Source organism: Aotus nancymaae, unplaced genomic scaffold (genome assembly GCF_030222135.1).
Source record: "Aotus nancymaae isolate 86718 unplaced genomic scaffold, 86718_ANA_hifiasm-v0.15.2.pri h1tg000021l, whole genome shotgun sequence".
Taxonomy (NCBI): Eukaryota; Metazoa; Chordata; class Mammalia; order Primates; family Aotidae; genus Aotus; species Aotus nancymaae.
This window is the reverse complement of record NW_026988433.1, coordinates 19,826,989-19,839,759: the sequence shown is the minus strand read 5'-3', so window position 1 is coordinate 19,839,759 and position 12,771 is coordinate 19,826,989. Positions and strand designations below refer to the sequence as shown.

Below are 12,771 nucleotides of genomic sequence, written 5' to 3'. Positions count from 1 at the left end.
TGCTTGAATGACTACATGATTTTGTGTAGCCTTTCCAACACTCCTGCCCGGCAAATGGAATGATTCCCCTTTAACATATGGGTGAGCCAAGGGTCAGCAAACTTCAGCCCCTGGACCACATCCAGCCACCATGTGACTGTCCAGAGCCTGCAAGCCAAGAATGAGTCTTAGATTTTTAAATGGCTGGGAGACATAAATTGAAAGAAGAATTTTTCATGGCATGTAAAATTATATACAATTCAAACTTCTACATCCATAAATATGTGCTGGGGCCCAGCCACAACCATTCATTTATGTGCTCTCATTTATGGTGCTCGGGCACTGTGAGGGCAGTGAGAGGTTGCAGAAACCATGTGGCCCACAAAGTTGAGAACAGTCACTGTCTAGCTCTTACTGTATCTTTCTTTCCTTTCTTTTCTCTTTCTTTTTTTTGAGATGGAGTCTTGCTCTGTCGCCCAGGCTGGAGTGCAGTGGCATGATCTCGGCTCACTGCAACCTCTACCTCCCAGGTTCAAGTGATTCTCCTGCCTCAGCCAAGGAGCTGGAATCACAGGCGTGTGCCCCATGCCTGACTAATTTTTGTATTTTTAGTAGAGACGGGGTTTCACCATGTTGGCCAGGCTAGTCTCAAACTCCTGGCCTCAAGCGATCCACCCGCCTCAGCCTCCCAAAGTGCTAGGATTACAGGTGTGAGCACCGTGCCCTGCCTTTCTTTCTTTCTCTCTCTCTCTTTTTTTTTTTTTTAGAGACAAGGTCTCGCTCTTGCCCAGGCTGGAGTACAGAAGCATGATTACAGCTCACTGCAGCCTCAAACTCTTGGGCTCAATGAATTCCCCCCACTTTAACCTCCCAAGTAGCTGCAGCTACAGACGTGAGCCACCACATCTGGCCCGACTATCTGGCTTTTTACAGAGAACATCTGTACCCCAGGCTGGAGTGATGGTGTGCACATCCCAACCCAGGCCTGGGAATCTCCAGCAACTATTCCCACCGAAACATGCAGAGGCAAGACTCAGGTTTCTGTCCTGAGATTCCCTCATCCCATCCCCAGCTCCCACCTAAAAGCAACAGGCAGGCTGGGCTCCCTCCACACTGGGAGTGGGAGGGTTTCAATCTTACCCGAAGCCTGGCCCTGTGGCTTTGTTGGGGTCCAGGAATTTCCCTGGGAGATAAAGACACCCAAGGGGTTTCTGACAAAGAGGGCCCCGCCTAGCACAAGGAGGGAGCACCCTAGATGGGGGCCAGGGAAGCAGGCAGGCTGCCATCTGCTCCTCTGGGAGGGGCAACAATGATAGCCACACTGGGAGGCAGCACAGCTCCCTCTACTGAGCCCCTCTCACGAAACTGCCTGATTGAAATCCGAATTTGCATCCTTCTAGGTGAGTGATCTTGGGCAAGTAAATTAACCTCAGTTTCCTCCTCTGTATAATGCGGGCAACAACACCCACGTGCCTAGATAAGAACAGAATAAGGACATGGAGGCCAGGCATGGTGGCTCACACCTGTAATCCCAGTGCTTGAGGCCAGGAGTTCGAGGTCAGTCTGGCCAACATGGTGAAACTCCATCTCCACTAAAAATATAAAAATGAGCCAGGCGTGGTGGTGTGCCCCTGTGTTCTCAGCTACTCAGGAGGCTGAGGCAGAAGAATCACTTGAACCTAGGAGGCGGAGGGTGCAGTGAGCCAAGATCCCACCACTGCCCACTGTACTCCAGACTGGGCAACAGACCAGTCTATTGAGACTGGTCTCAAAAAAGAAAAAGAAAAAAAAATAGGCCGGGCACGGTGCCTTACTCCTGTAATCCCAGCACTTTGGGAGGCGGAGGCAGGCGGATCACCTGAGGTCAGGAGTTCAAGACCAGCCTGACCAACATGGTGAAACCCCGTCTCTACTAAAAATACAAAAAATAAGATCGGCATGGTGGCAGGCGCCTCCAATCGCAGCTACTCAGGAGGCTGAGGCAGGAGAATCCCTTAGACCCGGGAGGCAGAGGTTGCTGTGAGCTGAGATCACGTCACTGTACTCCGGCCTCAGCGACAGAGCGAGACTCCACCTCAAAAAAAAAAAAGGTTGATTATCATCTAAGTTTTAATTTTCTCTCTCTCTCTTTTTTTTTTTCTGTCTCCCAAGCTGAGGTTCTTGCTCTGTCTCCCAGGCTGCTGCAGTGCAATGGCATGTTCACAGCTCACTCCAGCCTCCACCTCCCAGCCTCAAGCAGTCTCCTACCTCAGCCTCCTGAGTAGCTGGCGCCACAGGTGTGCATCACATCAGGCTAATTTTCAAATTTTTTGTTGAGAAGGGGTCTAGCCATTTTGGCCAGGCTAGTCTTGAACTCCTGGGCTCAAGCGATCCTCCTGCCTCGGCCTCCCATGGTGCTAGGATTACAGGGGTGGGCCACCAAGCCTGGCCAAAAATTGTCTCTCTTAAACAATACTTGAATTCATCCCTTCCTTCCATCTCCACCACCACAGAGAACAACTGCAGAGGTTCCCATCTGGCTGCCCACCTCATCTTACCAGAAGGGCTCTTTTTAAAGCATTCCCTCCACCAGCTGCTAAAGACCCCTCCTTTGCCTGCTTTTGGTCCGTTGTATCCAGTTTAGTTCGTCTGGTCAGCTGTCAGGTCCTGGTACGCCCAGACCCTCCTGGCATTGGTCCAGATTTAGCACATGCTGTTCTTTCTGCCTGGGGCACAACTCCTTTTCCTCTAGTTAATCCACATTCACCTTCCAATTCTTAGTTCTCAGGATGCTTCTTGCAGGAAGCCCTCCCTGACTACTCCCAGCCTAGGTGGACCTCCAGTTGCTGTAAGCTCTCATTAACCCAGGTCTTCTCCTTCAAAGCCTCAAGCACTGGGATTACAGGGCTTATGTTTGGAATTACTCGGTTGGAATTATGTTTAGAATCACCTCTTCCTTGTAGAATCCCAGATTTTTTTTTTCTTTTTTGAGATGAAGTCTCACTTCATCACCCAGGCTGGAGGGCAGTGGCACGATCTCAGCTCACTGCAACCTCCGCCTCCCGGGTTCAAGCGATTCTCCCGCCTCAGTCTCCCGAGTAGCTGGGATTACAGGTGCCCACCACCACACCCAGGTAATTTTTGTATTTTAGTAGAGACAGGGTTTTGCCTTGTTGGCCAGGCTAGTCTCGAATTCCTGTCCTCAAGTGATCCTCCCGCCTTGGCCTCCCAAAGTGCTGAGGATTATAGACTTGTTTACCACCTGGCCCTCCCACCATGCCTGGCAGAGCAGGCCCTCCTGTAGCTGTGCCGCACACTATGCCGGGCATCATCTCACACATTTAGACTTCATCAGAGACCCAGGAGGTTGGCACAATTGTTTCCACTTCACAGATGAGAGAGTTGAGGCAGAGAGGCAAAGTGGCTTGTCCAGGAGCACACAGCCCACCACTGAGAAGTGGCTCCAAACTCAGCTCTGCCTGAAAGTGACCAGCTGAAGCTACTGAGGAAACTGCCCAACTGAGCAGGGGCAGCCCCCATTTCCTGCCCTCTCCCCATCTTCCTGCCATCCCCCTCCCTGTCCTCGGGGTCAGCCAGGGAGGATGCTGGAAGACACTCCATCTCCCAGCCAGCAGAGTGACTCAGCAAGGCGGCTCCTCCAAATCTGGTCTCCAAAATCACATCCTTGTGAACTCGGCCTTGCTCCACCCTCCCTGAGCTGCACAGACCTCCCCTAGGCCCCTCAGAACCCCTCCCCAGCTCTCTGCTGGAGAGAGGCAGAGTAAGGAGGATTGCTCTTCGTCTGGGGGAGTGGGGGGTGACTTCACTGTCCTTCCACTCCTTCCCACCCTCTTTCCTGTATCACTAACTCAGTCCCAGGAAACCCAGAGAGGTGCACACAGGGGTCAGGCTGGACAGGAAAGGGTAACAGACTAAATGCCCTGGGATTCTTATGAAAACTTACATCAGATCACATCCTCCTGTGCTCTAAAGCCTCCCATGGCTCCCACCTTCCTCCCACTGACAGCCAAGTCTGCAGTAGCCTCCAGGGCCTGATCAGGCCTCTGTTTTCGCCTGCCTGGTCTCCCTTCCTTCTCTCTGGCTCACTGTTCTAGCCACTCTGCGAAATCTGTCATTGTTCTCTTGCCCCAGGGCCTTTGCATCTACTGATTCCTCTCTTCCCCTGGATCCTCATCAGCCATTCTCAGGTCTCAGTCAAAATGTCACGTCCTCAGAGAGGCCTTCCATGATAGCCTAAGCAAAGCAGCCACCCCCTCCTTACCCTGTGGAATGATTTGTCAACTTGCTTCTTACCCATGACCCCACTAGAGTATAAGCTCCAGGAGGGCAAGGACCAGGTCTCTCTGCTCCCTGCTATCCCCCCAGCACGTGGCACAGGCCCTGGCACATAGTAGGTGCTTAATAAATATTTGTTGCATTAATGACTCCTTGAAAAGGACCTAAGGTAAGGGGTTGGGGGGCCTTTCCCAGCCTGCAGGCTCCCTGGATGGTGGGGACTTCCAAACATTCAGCTACCCCATCTGTCCTGGGAGGCAGTGGACAAGAGGGGAAGGATTTAGCACAAAGCAGCCAAGAGTTCTCATCCTGGCTCTGCCACTCTCTTCCTGGCCATCCTCACCTCCCTGAACCTCAGAGTCTTCATCTATAGCACAGAGATAATCACACCCACCTCACGGGGCTTGGGGAGGTCTTGTGAGCACAGTGCTGACCTGAGTGCGCAATCGCTTGGAGAGATTATCTGGCACAATTATCTGCTATGATCTCCCAGTTTTCCTGCCCCCAAGGAGCACGCTCCAAGAGGCAGCGCTCAATTTTATAAGCACAGTAACCACAAACCACTTTCCCATCTGTAAAATGGACTTAATTGCCTGTTGGCTGCTTCCGAGGGTGAACTTGAAGGCACTTTGCAGCCTCATAAAGTTCCTGTGGGCATTGAATATGCTCTGCCCATCAGTTTGAGTTTGGGATTCCTGCTGAAGAAATGGTGAGAACTCCAGCCCCTGGCAGCTGGAGGGGACTCCGGGAGGTCATCTTGAGCAGTCCCCTGCCTTTGTTCCTCCACCCCAGATCTGCTGTGCCCTCTCCTCCCCTTACAGACATCAGAGTGGAAAGACGCAAGTCCTCTGTGGCCTGTCGCAACGGGCCATGCCCTCCCTGCCCTGGTAGGATGGCCTCTTGCCTCTAACTCCAGCATCATCGGTCCTCCCACAATGCTCCCCATTCAAATCACAGCACCAGCAGATCCTCAGCCGATCAGGCCAGAAACCTGGAGCCATCCACGACTCCTCTTTCTCCCACCACTATGCGCCCTGCAGTCTAATCCATCCATACGTCCCACTCACTGTGCCTCTGACATTGACTCCAAATCCCCCCACTTTCTCCCCATCTCCCATAACCAGCATGGCTCACCGGGGTGGCTGCAGGAGCCTCCCCACGGGTCTCCCTGCTACTACCCACTCCCCCTCAATCCATTCTCCCCAGAGCAGCCAAAGAGATCCCTTGAAGAAATAAATCAGATTTTGACATCGCTCTTTGTAATGCTTAATACTGAGTGTCAAATTGACTGGACTGAAGGATGCAAAGTACTGTTCTTGGGTGTGTCTGTGAGGGTGCTGTCACAGGAGATTCACATTTGCTGGCTGAGTTTGGTGGCTCAGGCCTGTAATCCCAGCACTTTGGGTAGCCAAGGTGGGCCGATCACTTGAGACTGGGGGTTTAAGACCAGTCTGGCCAACATGGAGAAACGCTGTTTCTACTAAAAATTAAAAAAATTTAAAAAATGAGCTGGGCGTGGTGGTGTGTGCCTGTAATCCCAACTATTGGGGAGGCTGAGCATGAGAATCGCTTGAACCCGGGAGGTGGAGATTGCAGTGAGCTGAGATTGTGCCATTGCACTCCAGCCAGGTATAGAGCGAGACTGTTCTCAAAAACAAAAAAACAAACAAAAAAAAAACTGAGTCAGTTACCAGCGCAGCCAGAATAAAAGCAGGCAGAAGAATGTGGAGAGAGCTGACTGGCTTGGTCTTCCAGCCTACATCATCCTCCTGTGCTGGATGCTTCCTGTCCTCAAACATCAGACTCCAAGTTCTCCAGCTTTGGGGCTCTCGGACCTTCAGCCACAGACTGAAGGCTGCGCTGTCGGCTTCACTACTTTTGAGGTTTTGGGACTCACAATGACTTCCTTGGTCTTCAGCTTACAGACGGCCTATTGTGGGACCTCACCTTGTGATCATGTGAGTCAATATTCCTTAATAAACTCCCCTTTATGTATACGTCTCTCCTACTAATCCTGTCCCTCTAAAGAACTCTAACATAGATTTTGGTACCCTCTGCTGAAAACCTTCCACTGGCTCCTCACTAATGCAAAAACAACTCTCACCTCCTAGCCGCAGCCTGTAAGGCCTTTTGTAATCTGCCCACCATTACCTCTCCATCCTTCTCTCTTAACATTCTTCCCCTCACTTGCTCTGTTCCAGCCATTCTAGCCTCCCTGCTGTTCTAGGAACACACTAACCTTGTTCCTGCTCCAGAATCTTTGAACTTGCTGTTCCCTTTGCCCAGAATGCTCTTCCCCGGGTGTCTATGTAGGTGGCTTCCTCTCTCCATTCAGTGGCTTGCCTCAAAGATCACCTCCTCACAGAGGCCATCTGTGACCACCCAATCTGAAATAGTTGAAAATGCTCAGGCCCTCCCCGATACCACTTTAGCTATTGTGTACAGGGCACTTAGCACATCACCACCTGAAATGTATACATTTACTTCTCTTTTTTTTTGAGACAGAGTCTCGCTTTGCCATTCAGACTAGAGTGCAGTGGCATAATCCTGGCTCACTGCAACCTCCACCTCCCAGGTTCAAGCAATTCTTCTGCCTCAGGCACCCCACCACCATGCCCGGCTAATTTTTGTATTTTTAGTAGATACGGGGTTTTGCCACAATGGCCAGGCTGGTCTCCAACTCCTGGCCTCAAGTGATCCGCCTGCCTCAGTCTCCCAAAGTGTATACAATTACTTCTTGATCTGTCTATTCAGGAAACTGTCAGCTCCTTGAGAGTAGTGAGTTTTGTCTATATTGTTCCCTGGTATATCCCAGGGTTCAGTCAGTGCCTGGCACATAGTAGATGCTCAATAAATATTTATCGATTGGAGGAACACAGCCCCACCCAACCCAGCTTCCTACCAGGATACTCACATCTACCACGGGGGTCTGGTTCACACCTGAAGCTGGAAATTGAGGGCTAATGTGAGCCCCTGTAGACGGGCCCCTAGCCCCAGGCACTGTCTCTACCATTAGCAGCACACAAAGCACACTCAGTGCCCAGCGCAGATCCAGCCATCTGCCGGCCATCCGGCCCCACAGGGCCTGGGCCTCACTCTTCACTTCCCTTTCTGCAGCAGCTCAGTTCCAAACAGCTGGTGGCTCCAGTGGCCTGCAAGGTGGGAGTGAGAAGGGGGAGACAGCATCACTGAAAGCCCATAGACCCAGCAAAAGGGGCCTGAAGACTTTCTCAGCTAAGGAACTGACTTCCTGCCTCCCCACAGCAAAGGAAAGCTGATGGAGAAACCCATGTTCTGCACAGAGACCCCAGGCCCCGCCCATTCAGCGTACAGATCAGATCAGATATGCCCTTCTTCCTGAGCCCCCATGGAAACCTACCCTGCCCTGCCTGGCCTCTGCCTGAGACCAGAATGTCAGGGCTGCAAGGGACTAGGAACTTGAGCCAGGATTCAGAGCCTCAGGCTTCTAGGGCCAGCTGGGTGAGATACAGGTGGGAAGCGGACAGTGAGCGGGAGTGCAGAAGCCCTCAAAACAAAACCAAAAATCCCTCCTACTAGGGGTGGACTTGGCCTCCGGGCCACCAGTCTGAGACCTGGAGAGGCTTGCCTGACACATTTTATGGAGGCCACTAGGCAATCCCGTTGTTCTATGTCTTACAAGGAGCCAAGCTTAACACAGATGACTTCATTCTATCCCCACAACCTGCCGAGAAGGGGTGGTGTTACCATTCCACTTTACAGATGAACTAACTGTGGCACGGAGAGGTGAAGGCAGGCTTGTTTCCTCCCTGCACCACACCTCCTTCATCCAGTCCTCAGAACAGTTCTGGAAATGTCACCTCCAACCTGCACAGCAGGGAGAGGGGTTCAGATGGAGCCTCACTCTGTCACCCATGCTGGAGTGCAGTGGCACCATCTCTGCTCACTGCAACCTCCACCTCCCCGGTTGAAGTGATTCTCCTGCCTCAGCCTCCCAAGTAGCTGGGATTACAGGCACGCACCACCATGCCTGGCTAATTTTTTTTGTATTTTCAGTAGAGACAGGGTTTCACCATGTTGGCCAGGCTGGTCTCGAACTCCTGGCCTCAAGAGTTCTGCCCACCTTGGTCTCCTAAAGTGCTGCGAGTCACCACACCTAGCAGAGGAGTTCTGCAACCCGCCCAAGGTCACACAGCAAGAGGGTCACAGAGCCAACAGCCTCTCCGATGGGGAACTTATGGCCAAGAGGGAAGTGGGTTGCTCAGAGACACACAGAGGGTTAGCAGGGGGTCTGGGCTGGTCACGACCATGTACCTCTTCCCTCAAGACCAGGGCCAAAACAGCTTCAATTTATTTCAAAGAAATTAAACTGGAAAAACAAAAGTCCTCAGCAAACTAAATTTCCTCTTTTGGCTTTTTCACGTGTTCTGTGATGAGTGTGTCTTATTTTTGCAATCAGGAAAACCAAAGCCCATAGAAACGTTTTTGTCTTTAAGTATGCACAGGTGTTTCTCAATGTGCTGACAGCCTGAGGGGAGGGAGAGGCAGTAGGGAGGGGAAGAGAGGTCAGAAAGGCGCCTGCCCCAGCCACGGTTCCTCACCTGTCCACGGAAGACACTGCCCTTCTTCTTCCGTGGTTCTCCTGAACCACTCCAAGTGGAGTCCGAGTTACTCTGTTTGGCACCAAGTTGAAACGGGACACTCTTGGCTTCCAATTCGTCTCGGCCACTTATTATCTGTGTGGCCTTGGGGAAGTCACTTCACCTCTCTGAGCCTCTTATTCCTCATCTGTGAAATGGACACAAATGCTGGCAGGTGGGGTATACAATAAGAGCTCAATAAATGCTCGCGTCCCTGGTGTCCCCAACACCTGAAGATCAGCATGCGTCTTGTTTCTCCTGGCCGCCGATTTATTTTCACAAGTGAGCATCTATTGAGCGCCTTCTGTACGCATGGACAGGTGCCCAAGGCTCGGATGGTCACGGATCTGCTAAGGGACAGAGGCGGGAAATCCGGGCTGCGCATTCCAGGGAAGAGACCCCAGGGACATCTCCGTGCTCCGTTTCCCGATCCGGACGGAGACTGAGAAGTCGAACTCGGGGCGCCCGGGTTCTCCGGCCGTGCGGGAAGGCGGCTCTCTCTTACCTCGGACCGCGCGTGGGACTCACAAACTCCGAACCTCGACCTCGCCGGGCCTCACGGCCTTCCAGGTCCCTGACCCCCGGCCCGACCTTCCGCCCGCGAAGCCGCCAGTCCCAGTGCCCTGCCCGCTGCAGCGTCCGGGCTCCAACTCCTCCCATCCGGGCCCGCCCCAGTCCCGGCCACGCCCTTAGAACACGCCCCCTCGGGACACGCCCCAGAAGGAGCGCCTCGCCCCTGCCCTTAAAGGCACAGCTCCCAGGGAGCTTCCTAGGGTCTTCACTCTCTAGACCGTCCTCTCCCTCCTCTTTGAAACTGAGATACAAGCAGATGGGTAAGGACTGCTGGAAACCAGAGAGGGACTGTTAGAGGGTGAAACTAGGAGGTTCATTTCCCCAGGGTGAAGGGACCAGAGGGTGTCAAGCTGCTCTTGGTAATGAATGGTGACAAAGAGGATTTGAGAAAATCCCAGATGGAGAAAGCCCCACCCTACCCACGAATGCTCTGGCTGTTTCACCTGAAATCCTTCTGAGATACTAATTGGGTTCAGCATTCCCCTCTAGTAGCATGGCTTTTTTTTTTTTTTTTTGAGATGGAGTCTTGATCTGTCGCCAGGCGCCAGGCTGGAGTGCAGTGGCGCGATCTCGGCACTGCAACCTCCGCCTCCCGGGTTGAAGAAATTCTCCTGCCTCAGCCTTCCGAGTAGCTGGAATTACAGGCACCCGCCACCACGCCCAGCTAATTTTTGTATTTTTAGTAGAGACGGGGTTTCACCATGTTGGCCAGGATGGTCTCGATCTCTTGACCTCGTGATCCGCCCACCTCAGCCTCCCAAAGTGCTGGGATTACAGGCTTGAGCCACCGCGCCCTGCCTCTTTTTTTTTTTTTAATTTAAATTTTAATTTTTTTAAGACAGGGTCTCGCTACATCTCCCAGGCTGGAGTGCAGTAGCAGCTGTCACGGCTCACTGCAGCCTCGACCTCCCAGGCTCAAGCAATCCTCCCACCTCAGCCTTCCAAGTAGCTAGGACTGCAGGCAAGTGCCACCACGCCCGGCTACTTTACTTCATTTTTTGTAAAGACAGGTTCTCACTATGTTGGCCAGACTGGTCTCAAACTCCTGGACTCATATGATCCTCCTGCCTCAGCCTCCCACGTAGCTGGGACCATAGGTATGTGCCACCAAGCCAGGCTGATTTTTAAAATTTTTTGTAGAGACTGGTCTCTATATGTTGCCCAGGTGGTCTCAAACTCCTGGCCTCAAGTGATCCTGCCACCTCTGCCTTTCAAAGTGTCAGAGGTGTGTAAACCAGAGCAACTCCATTGCAAATGGGATTTGGTAAAATGAGGCTGAGACCTACTGGACTGCATTCCCAGATAGTTAAGGCATTCCAAGTCACACGTTGAGATAAAAGGTCAGCATAAGACACAGGACATAAAGACCTTGCTGATAAAACAGGTTGCAGTAAAGAAGCCGGCCAAAACCCACCAAAACCAAGATGGTGACAAGAGTGACCTCTGGTCATCCCCACTGCTACACTCCCTCCAGCACCACGACAAGTTTGCAAATGTCAGGAAGTTACCCTATATGGTCTAAAAAGGGGAGGCATGAATAATCCATTCCTTGTTTAGCATATCATCAAGAAATAACCATAAAAATGGCCAATCAGCAGCCCTTGGGGCTGCTTGGCCTATAGAGTAGTTATTCTATATTCCTTTACATTCTTAGGAAACTTGCTTTCACTTTATGAAATCACCCTGAATTCGTTCTTGCGTGAGATCCGAGAACCCTCTCTTGGGGTCTGGATCGGGACCCATTTTCTGTAACAAAAATGCTTGAATTACAGGTGTGAGCCACCACATCCAGCCTTTTTTTTTTTTTTTAATATTTAAAATTTGTATTTGTTTCCTTTTTTTTTTTTTTTTTTTTTTTGCTAATTTCTGTATTGTTCCAATTTTAGTATGTGTGCTGCCGAAGGGGGTACATAGCATCACTTTTAAAAGAATGTGGCAAACAAATCAAGACTGAGCAGTTCATGATCTACTGACGGACGTATTAATATCTCCCCCTATTTCCAGTTTCCCAGCTTCCTGGGGAAGCTCTGTTCATCCTGCCTTTTCTTCTGTTGGGGGGATGGGGGAATGGGAGGAGCTGGGCATGGGGGCTGGGCCTGGGGTCCTTCAGGCTGCAGTGTGTCCTCCCAGGCCACGCCTACCTGCAGCACCTCCACCAGTAGCACACATCTAATCCTCCCATCTCTCGCCCTCAGGGTAGAACCTGCTTCCTCATCATGGGCAGGACCCAGGCCCAAAGCGAAGCCTTCAAGTCCCTTCAGCATCCAGCCCTAGCACACCTTTCTGAAGTCGTCTTTCACCCCCACCTCCACCTCCCGCCCAGAAGTGCTCCCTGTTCCCTGAACCTGTTGGCCTCTTGCTCACATCCACTGCCTCTGCTCTTCCGAGCCCCCTGCCCTGATGATACCCTATCTCTTTTCCAACTGACAAACTTATGTTGTCAGGCTCAGCTCCGAGGTCACCGCCATTAGGTGTTCTTCCACCCTTCTCCCCACCCCTCCACATGGCCATGGGGCTCCCCGCCTTCAGAGCACGCCTCTCATTCCCACCTCTGGGCAGGTGACATTGTGATCCCTAGCATGATGTGTTTGGAATCGCAGTACACCAGGTTTCTATACGACCCTCTATAAACACTGAGAGCCTCTCTTTGAGCTTCAGTTTCCCTCTTGGAGAAATGGGGGTGATACTAGTACCAACTTCCTGAGGTCCTTCTAGATGTTTTTTCCTTATCTTTTTTGAGACAAGTTCTCCCTCTGTCACCCAAGCTGGAGTGCAGTGGCATGATCTTGACTCACTGCCTCCTTGACCTTCCAGGCTCAAGCGATCCTTCCACCTCAGCCTCCCAAGTAGCTGGGATTACAGTCATGCTGTACCTACAAAATGAACACCTAGTTTTGTTCATTTTTTGTAGAGACAGGATCTCACTATGTTGCCCAGGCTGGTCCTGAACTTCTGGGCTCATGCAATCACACCTCTTGGCCTCCCAAAGTGCTGGGATTACAGGCGTGAGCCACCGTGCCTGGCTAAAACAGGACACTGGGAAAAGCCCTAAACCCCATGCTGCATGCTGACTAAACACTCCCTCAGTGGAAGGGTTTATTGTCCCTATTAATTATTCCCATCGTTGGCTGGATGTGGTTGCTCATGACTATAATCCCAGCACTTTGGGAGGCCGAGGTGGGCAGATCGCCCGAGGTCAGGAGTTCGAGACCAGCCTGGCCAACGTGGTGAAAACCCATCTCTACTAAAATATATAAAAATTAGCCAGGCATGGTGGCACAAGCCTGCAATCTCAGCTATTTGGAAAGCTGAGGCACGAGAATCA

General features: G+C 51.8%; 1 protein-coding gene across 5 annotated transcripts in view; it reads right to left on the bottom strand.

The window, feature by feature from the left end:
• SLC8B1 (solute carrier family 8 member B1) overlaps window positions 1-9,486 on the bottom strand; it is a 37,039-nt gene extending 27,553 nt beyond the window's left edge. The window contains exons 1-4 of one of the 5 annotated variants that reach the window (XM_064379776.1): window positions 9,379-9,486; window positions 8,835-9,223; window positions 7,981-8,100; window positions 7,169-7,406 (exon numbers count right to left, since the gene is read on the bottom strand). In XM_064379776.1, the coding sequence (XP_064235846.1) occupies window positions 7,169-7,324 (156 nt within the window). In that variant the 5' untranslated portion in view covers window positions 7,325-7,406; window positions 7,981-8,100; window positions 8,835-9,223; window positions 9,379-9,486. Of the gene's footprint in view, window positions 1-7,168; window positions 7,407-7,980; window positions 8,101-8,834 lie in introns of all 5 variants that reach the window. The other 4 variants (XM_064379777.1, XM_064379778.1, XM_064379775.1 and 1 more) reach the window with 4 other exon arrangements.
• Window positions 9,487-12,771: the final 3,285 nt, after the last annotated feature.